This window comes from Dasypus novemcinctus, chromosome 20 (assembly GCF_030445035.2).
Source record: "Dasypus novemcinctus isolate mDasNov1 chromosome 20, mDasNov1.1.hap2, whole genome shotgun sequence".
In the NCBI taxonomy this organism is placed as follows: domain Eukaryota; kingdom Metazoa; phylum Chordata; class Mammalia; order Cingulata; family Dasypodidae; genus Dasypus; species Dasypus novemcinctus.
In genome coordinates, this window is record NC_080692.1 from 42,497,328 (window position 1) to 42,513,188 (window position 15,861).

Here is a 15,861-nt window from a genome sequence, read left to right on the forward strand (position 1 = left end):
CCCCATAATTCATCAATTTCAGGTAAATTTACAATAAGCCATCCAGCTAGACCAGGTACATCCTGCACACAGTGCCAGTCTAAGATTGGCAAAGGGTCAAATTGTTAAATTAGACTCATGCAAATTATAGATTTTTCTTAGTGCCAAATTTGCTTATGCTTCAAAAGACACCAGTCTTAGCAAAACACAGACCAAACATTTTTCACTCAGAATGGCCCAAGATCATCAACACAACTCCCTGAATTTCTTTCTCTCCCACATTGAGATAAATTCTGGTTTAGATTTAACATGTAAGGTTTTGAATAATGCATGCGAAGAGATTTCGGTTTGGAACAACTCCAAAATTTTTATCCCCTTAATTACATGATTTAACATTCTCCAGCCCAACTCCCCCGTTGGAGAGTTCTGTCTATAAGCATCTAGATGGAACAGGTACATCATGGTAAAAGCATTCCATAGATGAATACTCCCCTTACTTTGTTCCTAGTAAACACCTTTAGTGGATTTGGCAGCCGGTCCATCATCAGCATGTCACAAAGGGAATAGCTGGGCCATCCCTTTCCTTCCAGAGTATCATCAACAAAGAAACATAATAAGCCAAAGGCCTTTTGCTAACCTTTTACTTCACAATTCTGCAAAACACATATTCATTGAATGATTTCATAAGCATTTAACTTTTAAAAATAGATATACCAAAAATAACAAATAATAAAGAGCACCAAAGGAAGCATCATGACATTCATAACTGACGTAAGTCTGTCTACGTCTTAACCACTTAATCTGCAAGGATCTTTTAGGAAATCTATGAGAAGTATAATAGAAGTAGAAGGTTAGCTGAGTTGTTTGGTTCCTATTAAATAGATAAATAGGACGGCTACCTTTCCTCTTTTGTTAACCCAGTATGCTTGATGAGTGAATGTTATATCTCTATAAGAGAGATTGAGCTAAGAAAACCTTTTATTTTTTCCACTTGGAAATAAAGTGGGTTTGACAATGAACCTGGACCAATGCTCAGATTGGCAAATTTATATGGACGTGATGGTTGAGTTCTGATGAATAATTTTCTTCATTTTTCTTCATATCCTGTCTGTCCAGTGCTGTTGGTCCTGATTCTTGGAATAACCCAATGATGATGACCCTCACCAAAAGCAGATCCTTCTCTTCTTCCTATGCTGTTTCTGCAGCTAACCATGTAAAGGCCAAAAAGCAAAATCGACCAGGTAAGCAATTACTGGGAGAAGAGTTCATACTCATTGAGTGTGTGCCATGGAGTGAACCAAGTCTTAAGTGTTAAACTAAGAGTCTGAGGGCACTCTACCTTCAGAAGCCTTTGGTTTGTCTAGTCTAAAAGGAAAAAGCCTCAATAACCAATTAGTTACCTGAATTTTCATGTATTTTGATATCTGTTCCTTTAAGGATGCTGTGCCAGATTGCCTATCCTGAACTTGTTAGATAAATGGGAAATCATGGTCTCCATTGAGGGTAATCTCCAGAAGCTTCATCTTTTACTATATAAGCTAATGGTGCACTTAAAAATTTTCAAATTTATTTTTAATATTCTTTTAAAAGGAAATTATTTTTTAAGAGTATGTTATGTATATGAGTTCAAGGAAATGCTACATTTATTGTACATATTATAATTTAAGAAATCCTTTATGTCACCCACTCCCCCAAAATGTATACATGCTGAAAGGAAAATGTATTTAAATTTGGAGAAAATACAATTCAGGGTCTTTGAGAACTTTTTGAGAAAGCACACAATTCAGCAACCACAATACCCCAATAGTATTATGGGTAAGTTTCCCTTCCTTTCCAGTAAAGTGCAATTTTGATGTGTAGTCTCCCATCCAGGATCTGGCATCTAACTACTGCAAGGGAGTTTCCAGGTTGTGGTCCATATACTCTATTAACCAGCAGTATCTCACTTTCCTCATACTTCATTCTCTCAGCAAATATTTGTGGTATGTTCATTGTCTCAAACACTTAACTAATTTCAGGGATAGGGCAGTGATTAAGACAGACCTAGTTCCTTCTGTCACAGAATTTATATTCTAGTGGAGAATATAGACAAGGCAACAGCTATTACTGTGTAGTGTGTTAAGGAAATGAGGGAAGACTGTCAAATGAAAGAAGAGATACAAAAGGCCAAGAATGGGAGAGTGCCCAACTTGTTCAGAGAGAACCTGAGTAACTTAAGATTGGAAATGGCTGGAAAATGTAACGAGCAGAAAGGGAAGAGTACTGGGAGATGAAAACCAGTGTGTAGACTGAGGCCTGATGGTGAATGCCTGGTGAGCTATGAGAAGCAGTTTGGACATTAATTGAAAACAGTAAGGTTTTAGGTGGGAAAGTGACATGATTCAAGGGAAGATTACATCATTCAGCTAGGATCTGTGCTAGTTCAGACTGTGGTATAATGGTTTGTAAGATTCTGTCTGGATTGTCCCCATGCCTAGAGTCTCAGTTAAGAGCCTGCCTGGGGTGTTTACTAAGACTCTCCTTGGACTTCTCCAAACTCTAAAACTTTTCAGGACTGCAAAAAAACTCTGTTAAGATTTCAGTAGCTTCCTGCCTAGCTGCTGCTTTTTTCAAAATTCGTAAATTTTGTATCAACTTGAAAAACTAAAATAACAGACAAAAGGAAGCCTAACAAATTATGGAAGCATAACGTTAAAAAATCTTATCTAGGCACATTTATCTTATTCAATCTTAAAAACAAATTCAGTTGTTTCTCCAGTGTTCAGAAAGATAAATAAATGAACACGTATTGGTTAAATGTCAAGACCAAGGTCTTCTTGTTAATGAAGAAAATGAAAAAAAAAAAAAAAAGGCTTGATTATACTCACATCTCATAAAACTAAATCCCATATCCCTTTTTTACCTTTAGCATTGATATATTTTGTCCTTGGTACAAAAATATTGCAATATTACTAACTATAGTCTATAAATTGATTAGTTGTATTTTTCCCATGTAACACCATATTCTTAACACCTCGTAATAGAGGAACATTCTTGTATTTGCATTATTAACCACAATCCTCATCCACCACCAAAATCATGTAATACAGTTCCTAGATTATCCACTAGCTGTGTGTCAATTAACATTAACTTCCCTAAACTAACCCTTTCAGGCTGCCATCACATTTATAAATCAGCATTGTTAGTTATACTCATCATAATGTGTAATCAACTATACCCATTTCTACATATTAAAATAAGCCTTATTAAAATTCTATATACATTCAGTGGCAACTCCCATACCTCAACCCATGTTCTGTCTCCTACTAACCTATACTCTATAGTTTAACTCCATTAGTTTATTCATCATGTTTAGTTCATATCACTGAGACCATAAAATATTCATCCCTTGTGTCCAACTTATTTCATCTAATATAATATCAAGATTCATCCATGTTGTCATATGCATCAAGTCCATTTCTTTTTACAGCTGAATAGTATTCCATTGTTTGTATACACTGCAATTTGTTTATTCATTCATTGGTTGACAGACACTTTTGTTACTATCTTTTAGCAATTGTGAATAATGCTGCTATGGATATTACTGTACAAATATTTGTTTGTGTCCTTGATTTCCATTCTCCTGAATATATTCCCAGTAGAAGGATTGCTGGATCATACAGCAGTTCTATATTTCGCTTCCTAAAATCATCTGCCTTTAGCAAATTGAGAATTTACTTAGAAGAAAACAAGGGAGGGTTGTGGGAAGAGGACATAGTAGGAAGCTCCAGAATCATTCCTTCCACCAGTGTAACCATTCAACTGACAGGAGCTGTCAGAATTAACTGTTGTGAAAGTCTGGAGCCTAGTAGAATGCTATGCAGCATACAGGGAAGAGTGGGAGAAAGAGACTGATAAATTGTGGTAAGTACCAGGGAATTTCACTCTCCATTCGCTCTCCAGCAGCTACCATGCCCATCCCCTAGCCTCACAGGAGGCAGAAGTAGGGTCCTCAACCCCAGCTCATGAAGCAGCTTATGGGTGTCCTGGTGGGATATAAAGATACAGTTGTCAAAGATCCAGAGATCGGAAGTCCAGTCACTGATCACTTCTTTTGATCAGCTATTTCAGATCACGGATAGGAGGGCTGAACTCTGAAAGAAAGCACTGGCCAAAGAAAAGTCAATTTGCAAAGACTTGCCAAAGCAAAGTCAATTCGCTTTGGTTCCTTTGGTTTTGTTAGCTTCTGGCACTCAAGGAAATCTCTGCCATAACACCAGCTAAATACAAACTCAAACAATACACAGCTCGGAGTCTAAATATCAGAGTTAACAGTTGAAAATACTAAAGCAAAAATTGCACAACAAAAGATTACAAGACAAAGAATCAGTGAATGATGGCCTATCCAAGTGAAGAGGATACAAATCCAGAAAACATCAGTAAAGAGGAACAAACTGAGGGCATACTGGGAAAAGACTTTAAAAAATGGTTCTCAATATGCTCTAGGAGGGGAATGAACATGCAGAGAAAAAACTAATTAGAGGATATTAAGAAAACAATGAATGAACAATGTGAGAATCTCTATAAAGATACAGAAATTTTTAAAAGGAACCAAACAGAATTACTGGAGTTGAAGACTATAACAACTGAAAGGAAAAAGTTCTAGGAAGGTTTCAACAGCAGATTGGAGCTGGCAGAAGAAAGAATCGGTGAACTGAGAAGATAATCAAATGATTCAGGTTAAGGAATATAAAGAAAAAATAATTAGAAGAAGTAAAAATAGCCTAAGTGACCATCAAGTGTACCAAGCATACTAAATAAAAGAAAGAAAAAAGGGCAGAAGGAGTATTCAAAGAAATAATGGCAAAAGACTTCCTAAACCTAGCAAAAGATGTGAATATGTACATCCAAGAAGTCCAAAGAAAACCACATGGGGTAAACCTGAAGAGATATGTCCAGAGCTATAGTAGTCAATTTGTTGAATGCAAAGGACAGAGAGTTCTGAAAGCTGTAAGAAGGAAGCAATGTGTCATATATAAGGGATTTCCAATAAGACTAAATGCTGATTTCTCCTCAGAAACCACGAAGGCAAGAAAGCAGTGGGATGAAATATTTAAAGTGCTTAAAGAAAACAATTGCCAACTAAGAATTTTGTATCTGGTGAGACCTTAAGAAAAGAAGGACAGATTAAGACATTCCCAGATAAACAAAAGCCAAGTGTTCATTACCACTTGACCTGTCCTACCAAGCAATGCTGTAAGAGGTTCTTCAGATGGAAAGGACACTAGAAGTATATCAACGTGGCATAAAGAAATGAATGCCAGCACTATTATATGTTTTGGTATGTAACTCCACATCTTCTTAAAGATGCTAAATGCAATTGCATAGAAAGTAATAATAAGTCTATGGTTTGGGACATACAACATACAAAGATATAATGTGTACCAAGTACAAAAAAAGATGGGGTGTAGGAATAATTTATGTGTCAGCTATTGAAGTTAAGTTGTTAGCAAATCAAATATTTGTTATATATTTAGGTTAAATTTTTTTAAAATTTATTTTATGTTTTTAATTTATTAAAGTATATCACTCATACATAACATACATAAGCAGTAAGTGTATAACAATAGTTGTGAACTTATAAAACAAATATATATAACATCATACAGCACTCTCATAACTCTACTACCAATAATTTGCATTGTTGTTAAACATTTTTAATTAATGATTAAAGAGCACTGTCAAAATATTACTACAAAACAAAGTATTTTCCCCCAACCAATCCTATTATTATTATCTTTATGACATTTATATATGAACATATAGAAACAATTAAGTGTATAGTAAAAATTGTGAACTTACAAAGGAAACATGCATAACATCATACAGGGGCCCCATACATCAACCCTCCACCAACACATTGCATTGTCGTGAGAAATGTGTTACAAATTATGAAAGAACACTGTCAAAATCTTACTATTAATCATAGTCCTTAGCTTACATTCAGTGTGTTTTTCCCCCAGCCCACCCTATTATTATTTTTTAAATATTTATTTTTTATGACAGAAGTTGTAAACATAAAACAGTCATGCACATGTACAGAATTCCCAAACAACACCCCTCCATCAGCACACCACACTATGGTAGAACATTTGCTACAGATAAGATAATATCATCTGATGGTTACCATGTCCATAGTGTACATTTGGCTCATTTTTTCCTGATGCCTCATTATCAACACAGCACATCTTTGGCATAGATGCAAGAATATTATATTATTGCTGCTAACCACAGTCCATAGGTCACTCCAGCTGTATTTTTCCCCTTCTTCTCCACATTCCCAGCACCCTGCAGTAGTGATATACATTTGACTAGCTCACAAAGCACACTCTTGCATCTGTACCATCAACCACAAGTCTCATCTACCTCTTGGTTTACTGTGCTATTCAGTTCCTAGGTTATTTTCTAGCATTCTGTCAACTGACATTTACATACCTAGACTACCATTTTCAGGCACATCCCCACTTATAAACTAGCTGTTATTCTCTGTGTGTTACCATCCACTTTATACATTTTTACACTTTTACAGTAAAGCTAATTAAAACTTTTACATACATTAAACATCTGTAGTCCATCTCAGTCCTCCTCTTATCTCCTTTAAGAATCCACCATCTACCACCTGGTCTTGAAGATATTTTCCTACAATTTCTTCCAAAAGTTTTATTCTTTTATTTTTAGCTTTTTATCCATTTTGAGTTAAATTTTAGATAAGGTATGAGATAGGGGTCCTCTTTCCTTCCTTTGGCTATCATTTGTTGAATGGACTATTCTGCCCGAGCTATGGGGGTTTGACGGGCTAGTCAAAGTAACTTGACCCTACATGTGAGAGTCTGTTTCTGACCCATCAGTTTGGTTCCATTGGTCTATGTGTCTGTCTTTATGCCAGTACCATGCTGTTTTTACCACTATAGCTAGGTAATATGATTTAAAGTCTGGAGATGAGAGTTCACTTTTCCTTTTTATGATGGTTCTGGCTATTCAGGACTCCTTACCCTTCCAAATAACTTTGATGATAGTGTTTTTAATTTTTTTTTTTTAATGCTGGTTGAATATTTTCAGGATTACATCAAATCTGTATATCAATTTGAGTAGAAATGACATCTTAATGATATTTAATCTTCCAATCCATGAGCATGGAATGTTCTTCCAGTTATTTAGGCCTTTTTTGATTTGTTTTAACATTGAGTTGCAGTTTTCTGAATACAAGTGCTTTACATCTTGGTTAAGTTTATTCCTGACTATTTGAGTTTTATCTGACATATTTTATTTTCACCACTCTTTTGACACATTTAGTTACTTTTATTGATATAATCTTCATTTCTAGACTCTCTTCCAGGCCTCTAACTCCTGTCTTTTCTTTTCAGGCTCTAGCACAGCCTTTAGTATTGCCTGAAAATCTGGTCTCTTGCTTAGAAATTCTCTTAGTTTCTTTTTATCTGTGAATATTCTAATCTCGCCCTCATTTTTGAAAGACAGTCTTGCTGGATATAAGATTCTTGGCTGGAAGTTTTTCTTTTGTAGTATCTTAAATATATCAGACCACTGTCTTCTTGCCTCCATGGTTTCTAGTGAGAAATCAACATTTAATCTTATTAGTTATACCTTATATGTTATGCATTGCTTTTCTCTTGCTCTTCTCAGAACTCTCCCTTTGTCTTTGGTATTTGGCATTCTGATGAGTATGTGTCTCAGAGTTGGTCTATTTGGATTTTTTCGGATGAGTATATGTTGTGCTTTTTGGACATGGATATCTATGTCCTTCAATAAAGTTGGGAAATTTTCTACCATTATTTCTTTAAATATTCCTTCTGCCCCTTTTCCCTACTCTTCTCCTTCTGGGACACCCATGACACATATATTTGCACTCCTTTTGCTGTCATTTAGTTCTCTGAGAACTTGTTCAATTTTTTTCTTTCTTTTCTTCATCTGTTCTTTTGTATGTTCACTTTCAGAGGCAATGTCTTCAAGCTCACCAATCCTTTCTTCTGCCTCCTCAAATCTTCTATTATATGATTCCATCGTTTTATTTAATTTCACTTGTTGCACCTTTCATTTCCATAAGATCTGCTATTTATCTATGTATGCTTTCAAATTCTTTTTTGTGCTCATCCAGTGTCTTAATAACCTAATTTTTATTAATTTAGCCATCTCATTGAATTTATTAAGGAGATTTGTTTGAACATCTATGTTCAAACTATGATTAATTGTCTCAACTCTTTATATCATCTGGACACTTATCTTTTTCCTTTAAGTGGGCCATAGTTTCCTGTTTCTTGGAGTGGATTGTAATTTTTTATTGGTGTCTCAGCATTTGTGTTACTAGAGTATTTATTCTGGGTGCAGTTTTTCTCTTTAGTTTAGGGCTTCCTGCCCTTTCTTCCTTGCTGGTTGTCCAGTAGGAGCCAATGTTGTAATTGGTGCTATAGACTGTGGAAGCTCAAGCTTCCCTCATTGCACCAGGAACCAATGAAGCTTCTCCCAACTTTCTCCTTTGCCAGGGGTAGGGACAGAGTCACAACTGTGTGGAATAATCCAAGTCATGCAGGCCTAGACTGTAGTTGCCCAGAGAGACTGATGAAGCTTCATGCCCCTTTCTCCCCTGCCTGAGGCAGAGATGGAGCTGCAGGTATGGGCAGCAATCTATGCAGTGAGGGTCCAAGATGACTGTAGTTGCCCCAGTAGACTTCTGACTTCTAGTCTGCACCAGGCAAAGGTACCTGCAGTTACCTGGATAGGCTGGTGCAGGGCCCACCAGCCTCCTCCCTACTAGAGGTGGGTCTGAAGCCTAGTTTAGGACTGCAGGCCAATCTGGGTAAAAGAAACTGGTTCCCGCAATCACTGTAATTTTTGGTCAGGCTGGCTTCCCCTCAGGCTGGGGGCAGAGTCAAAATGGCAGCCACTGAACTCTTTCCAACTTGGGCCAATACACATCCCAGCTGTTCCCAGGGTTATATCTTAGCCAGCTGAGTCTACCAATCAGTAGCTGAAATTGGCAGCCAACCATCTCCTCCTCCCCAATTTTTGGGAAATGGAGCTTCCAATTCCAGCCACAGAACAGCTCCTGGGGTGGCTCATGCCATCAGAGTAGGATGATCACCATCCTCTGCAGTTTAGCTGGTAATTTCCCAGAGAGGCTGGTGCAGGTCCCCACAGCTTCCTCCCTACTGGAGGTGGCACTGGAGTCTAGGTTAGAGCTGCAGTCTCATCTGGATGAAGAGAAGCCAGTCCCCACCAGCACTGGGATTCTCAGTCTACCCCAGTTCCCCTCATGCCAGGTGTGGTGTTAAGATGGCAGCTCCCAGCCTCTTTCTGACTTGGACAGGTTCAAACTCTAGCTGTTCTCAGGATTATACTTTAGCCTGAAGAATTTATTCATCAGTAGCTGAAGTTGGTGCCCAGCCATCTCTTCCTCCCCCATTTTTGGGAAGTAGAGCTTTCAATTCCAGCCCCAGAACAGCTCCCAAGGAGGCTTGTGCCTCCATTGAAGGATGGGCACTGGCCTCTGGGACATGGACCACTCTACTTATGAGTCTTCTCTGCAGATGGGAAGCCTCCTCTTTCCATTCCTTCAAGGATATGGCAGGATGCTCTTTTAGCCTCCTGGAGCCCCCAAACAGTTGCTTCAGCTAGCTCCAGACAGCTCTGGGTGTTTACTAGCTGCCCTGTAGCAGGAGCTGACTCTAGGAGCTCCTTACTCTACTGCCATCTTGCTGGTTGTTAACCCCTGGTAGCCACAAGAAAACATATGAAAAATATATTCAGGAAGAAACAAGAGAGGGACTCAATATGGTACAATTCAAAAAATCAACTAAATATTTGATGAGCAGAAGAATTGAGAATCATAAGAGATATGACTTACAAAGGCAATAGCAAATGGCAGAAGATAGTCCTGCATTACCAGTAGTTACTTTAATAGTAAATAGATTAAACTCTCCAGTCTTAAGGTAGAGTTGACAGAATGGATTAAAAAGCATTACTCAACTATGTGTCTAGTAAAAACTAGAGACTTACCGTAAATTCAAAGATATAATTAGTTTCAATGTGAAAGGATGAAATATTTATATATATATATATCATGTAAGTAGTTACCACAGGAATGCTGGGGTAGCTGTACTAATATAAAACAGATTTTAAGTTGAAAACTCCCATGAGGGACAAGAAGATCATTATATACTGATAAAGTGAATCATTATATATTGATTAACAAGAAAACAATAAATACATGTGCATCTAACAGCAGAGTCCCAAAATTAGATGAAACAAATATTAACAAATGTGAAGAGATAAATAGATTTCAATACATCACTTTCTACAATGGATAGAGCATCTAGACAGAAAATCAATAAGGAAATAAAAGACTTGAATGATACTCTAAACCTACTAGATTTAACAGATACATAGAATTCTTCACCCAACAGCAGCAGGGTACACATTCTTCTCTAATGCACATGGATTATTCTCTAGGGTAGACCATATATGTTAAGTCACAAAACAAGTCTCAATAAATTAAAAAATATTTAAATTTTACAATGCATCTTCTCCAACCACAATAGAATGAGACTAAAAATCTATAACAGGAGGGACAAATGGAAAATTCACAAATAATGTAAAAATTAAACAACATACTATTAAACAGTAGATCAAAGAAGAAGTCAAAATAGAAATTAAGAAATATCTTGAGGCAAATGAAAATGAAAACACAATACACTAAAACTTATAAGATGCACAGACAGTGCTGAGAGAGAAATTTATAGCTCTTAATGCTTACATTCAAGTGAAGAAAGATCTCCAATCAGAGACCTAATCTTGCAACCGAAGGATCTAGAAAAAGTAGGAAAAAACTAAACACAAAGCAGGCAAAAGGAAAGAAAGATTAGAACAAAGTTAAAAAAATAGAGAAGTAAAAAATCAATAGAATCAACAGCTAGACTGACAAAGAAAAGAGAGAGAATATACAAATACCAAAAATTAGAAATGAAAAGGGAGACATTACTGCCAACCATAATGAAATTAAAAGGATCATTAAAGGATACTATGGCAACAACTTAGATAACCTAGATGAAATGGTAAAATTCCTAGAAACACACAAACTTCTTACCCTGATTTAAGAAGAAATAGAAGAGCTCAACAAACCAATAACAAGTAAGTATATTGAATTGGTCATCAAAAACCTCCCAAAAAAGAAAAGCCCTGGAATAGATGGCTTCTCAAGTGTATTTTGCCAGACATTTCAAGAATTAACAATAATCTGCTGAAACTATTCCAAAAAACTGAAAAGGAGGGAACATTCCCTAACTCATTCTATGAATGCAACACTACCCTAAGACCAAAGCCACATAAAAATACCACAAGAAAAGAAAATTATACACCAATATCCCTTATGAATATAGATGTAAAAATCCTCAACAAAATACTATCAAACCAAGTCCAACAGCTCATTAAAAGAATTAGACACCACTATCCAGTGGGATTTGTCCTATATATACAAGATTGGTTCAACATAATAAAACCAGTTCATGTAATATACCATATTAGTAGCTTGAAGGGAAAAAAAAATATCATCTCAATTGATGTTCAAAAGGCATTTGACACCACATTAACAGAATGAAAGGAAAAACCTCATGATCATCTCAAATCATGCAGAAAAGGCATTTGACAAAATCCAGCACCCCTTCTTAATAAAAATTACTTATAAAACTGGGTATAGAAGGAAACTTCTTCCATGTCATAAAGGGCATATATGAGAAACTTAGCCAACATCATACTTAACGGGGAAAGACTGAAAGCCTGACCCTGAGGTCAGAAACAAGACATGGATGCCCACTGCCACCACTGTTTTCACCTTTATACTGGAATTTCCAGTGTGAGCAATTACGCAAGAAAAAGCATCCAAATTGGAAAGGAAGAAGTAAAACTTACTCTATTCGCAGGTGATATGATTCTATATATATAGAATCCTGTAAAAGCCGCAACAAAGCTTCCTCCAGAGCTAATAAATTATTTCAGCAAAGTGTTGGGGTACAAGTCAACATGCAGAAATCAGTAGTGTTTCTATACAAAAGCAACAATCAGAAAAAAAAAAAACCAGGAAAAAATTCTGTTCATAATAGAAACTAAAAGAATCAAATATCTAAGAATAAATCTAACCAGGGAGGTAAAGTACTTGTGTACAGAAAACTACAAAACATTGCTAAGAGAAATCAGGTCATCATGGGTTGGAAGATGACGTATTGTTATGATGTCAACCCTATTCAAAGTGATGTACAGATTCAACACAATCCCAAACAAAATTCCAACAGCCCTCTTGCAGATATGGAAAAGCCAATCATGAAATTCATATGGAAGAGTAAAGAACCCCAAATAGCCAAAGCCATCCTGAAAAAGAAGAACCAAGTTGGAGAACTCACAGTTACTGATCTTAATACTTATTATAAAGCACAGCAATCAGAAAAACATAGTACTGGCACAAGGGCAGCATATAGACTAATGGAATCAAATTGAAAGTCAGAAATTAACCCTCACATTTATAACCAACTTATTTTTGACAAGCATGTCAAGTACATTCAATAGGTAAGAATAGTCTGATCAATAAATTGTGCTGGGAAAATGGAATGATCATATCCAAAAGAATGAAGGTGGATCTCTACTTTCCATATAAATGATCATTTCAACATGGTTCAAAAACTAAATACAAGAACTGGAACTATAAAACTCCTAGAAAAAGCATAGGGAATCATCTTCAGAACCTTGCATAGGCAATGGTTTCTTAGACTTTACATTCAAAGCACAAGCAATAAAAGCAAAGTAAAATGGTACTGGGAGTGGTTCTTGAGAAACAACTCTTAAGTTGAGATTTCTGAGTTGGATCTGGGGTTTTTTTAATTGTTTCTCTAATCTGATTAGATTCAAAGGCACAAATGACTCCATTTCCAATGATCAATATGGCGCTGATAATCCATGGCGTGAGGTGGTAATAGAAATATGCAAAATATCTCCATTGGATATGACTACTCAAAGGCTTATATGAGACAAGGTTCTGGGTGAGAGTGTTTGGGAAGTTGAAAAAATATTGCATTGGCTGTTTTTCCTAAATACACAGGATATAGTTGTTAAATGAAAGTATGAGCTCCTGGGTTCAAATTCCTAGCTTAAGCACCATATGAAGGACATGAAAATTTTATGTTGCCCTGAAAGAAAATCTTATTTCATGTAGCTGCAGACTTCAGTCTTCTGAAAACCAGACCCAGAACCTTTTGCAAGTGTCCGAATTACAATGTAAATTGAATTCCCAACCTTGCAAGGTGTGTCTGTTAAAGTGAGGGCATCAGTTGGAAAGGAATGGCATCCTGAAAATTGAAATGGGAACATACAGATGTTAATGATGATGGTGGGGATACTGACACCCTAGATTCTGCTGTGTCTTCTTTGACACATAAACCTTTAACTATCTGCCCTAAAAATCAGTCACCCAATCTCCAGTCTTTCCTGAAGAATGAGCCATCCAAACTCCACCTGAAAAGAATTAACCCTGCTGTGCCTGTTAAACATATAATGACCTCCTTTTAAGGAAACACCCTCACACCTCTGTCTGAGGAAATTAATCCTGTTTCACTAGATGAAACCATGGTGGAATTCCCTAAGGTAGTTGGCTTGTGAGACACTTCTAATTCCTCTCATGACCCATCTTGAACCCCTCTCTTTTCTTTCTAGACCAATAACTGGGCTGAAGCCCCAATAGACCCCAAAAAGGTGAGGTATCAAGTGTGGCCCATGAGAAGGTGCCCTAAACTCCAAAATTACTTCATGAATTTTTCAATTTATATAGACAAAAACCAGGGCAATATGTGTGAGAAAGAATATTATGGGTGCTAGATAATGGTTGAAGGAACATAAAGTTGGATCAGGCTGAACATATTGATATGGGCCTACTAAGCAGAGATTCTGGGTTCAGGATTGCAACTTGTGAGGTTATAAAGAGCTCTAAGAGTTAGTTTGGGTGGTTGACTGAAACATGGACCAAAAGGTGGTCATGTTGGTTTGAAGCTGTCTGTACCCCAGAAAGACATGTTCTTAAATTTAATCCATTCCTGTGGGTATGGACCCATTGTGAGTAGGACCTTTTGATGAAGTTACTTCAGTCAAGTTGTGGTTGTGGTCTACCTCAATCAACATGGGTCTGTTCCTATTACTGGACTCCTTTGTAAGCGGAGTAAAATTCAGACAGACAGAAAGGCAGAGGGAACAACCAGAAGCTGAACATCAATGGGACACAGAAGAGAAGGGAGAGACCAGGAGAAGCTTCCACGTGCATTGCCACATGACAAGCTAAAGAACGAGTATTCCTGGCAGCCAACCCCAAAAGACCACAGTTTTAAAGTAGAAAGCACTGCCTTGATATTGCCTTGATTTGAACTTACTTTTAGCCTCAAAACCATAAGCCAATAAATTCCCATCGTTTAAGCTGACCCATTGTATTTTATTTGCTTGAGCAGCCCAGGAAACTAAAACAGTGGCCTATATTGCCTGACGTCAAAATGTCAGAACTTCCCTGGGATAATGTAGATGAGGTGATCCAAAGGCTTAGAGAGATTGGAATGTGAGAGTGGACTCATTATATAAGACCCACTTACCCACCACACTCCTGGTACCAAATCTGTATTTTTCAGGGTTCTCCAGGAAAGTGGAACCAACAGAGTGGGGGAGGGAATGAATATTAGGAGATTTATTGTAAAATAAATGGCTGTGGGCATGGGCAAATTCAAATTCAAATTCGGTAGAGCAGGTCATATAAGCTGGGAACTCCATTAAAGGTTTTCAGGGAATTCTCGAAGAGAAGCTAGCTAGCTGAAGTAGAGATGGAAATTCTTCCTTCTGTTTGCTGAAACCATCACTTCTTTTAATGCCTTCAACTGATTGGATGAGACTTCTCTCATTGTTGAAGGCTATCTCCTTAGTTGAATATAGATCTAATCAGCCATAGATGTGATCAAGTTACTGATGGTATAAATCTACAAAATATCCTCATGGTAACAATTGGGTCAGTCCTTACTTGACCAAAAACCTGACCCCATAACCTAGCCAAGTTGACACATGAACTTAAGCATCACAGAGCCTCATCAAAAGTAAAATCTTTTGTGCATCAAAGGACTTTATCATTAATGTTATACAGCAATCTGCATAATGGGAGAAAATATTTTGAAAACATATCTAATAAAGATTTAATATTCAGAATACATAAAGAAATCCTTCAACTCAACAACAAAATGACAACCCAATTTAAAAATGGCCAAAATGCACATGAAAAGGTGTTCAACATCATTAGCCATTAGGGAAACGCAGACAAAACCATAATGAGATACCATTTAACAATCACTCGAATGGTTACTATTTTTAAAAATGGAAAGTAAGTGTTGGAGAGGATATGGAGAAATAAGAACACTCATTGATTGTTGGTGGGAATGTAAAATGGTGCAGCCACTGTGGAAGACAGTTAAGTACAGAATTACATGACCTAGTAATTCCACTTCTAGGTATATACCCGAAAGTATTGAAAGTAGGAACCAGAACATATATTTGCACATGGTGTTCATAGTGGTATTATTCACAATTGCCAAAAGATAGAAGCATCCCAAGTTTCCATCAACCAATCAATGGATAAACAAAATGAATATATAGAATGGATGGTATTCAGTCATAAAAAGGAATGAAGTTTTGATACATGAGACAACATGGATGAACCTTGAAGACATCCTTTTGAGTTAAATAAGCTAGACACAAAAGAACAAATACTATATAATCTCACTGATATGAAATAATTAGAATAAGCAAATTTGTAGAACCAGA

The 15,861-nt window shown here is 36.8% G+C and overlaps 1 protein-coding gene across 2 annotated transcripts in view; it reads left to right on the top strand.

The window, feature by feature from the left end:
• Positions 1-15,861, top strand: part of PDE3A (phosphodiesterase 3A) — a 326,093-nt gene that overhangs the window by 254,704 nt on the left and 55,528 nt on the right. For both annotated transcript variants that reach the window (XM_004473228.5, XM_058282866.2), the window contains exon 5: positions 1,096-1,220. In XM_004473228.5, coding sequence (XP_004473285.3) covers positions 1,096-1,220 — 125 coding nt within the window. The remainder of the gene's footprint in view (positions 1-1,095; positions 1,221-15,861) is intronic.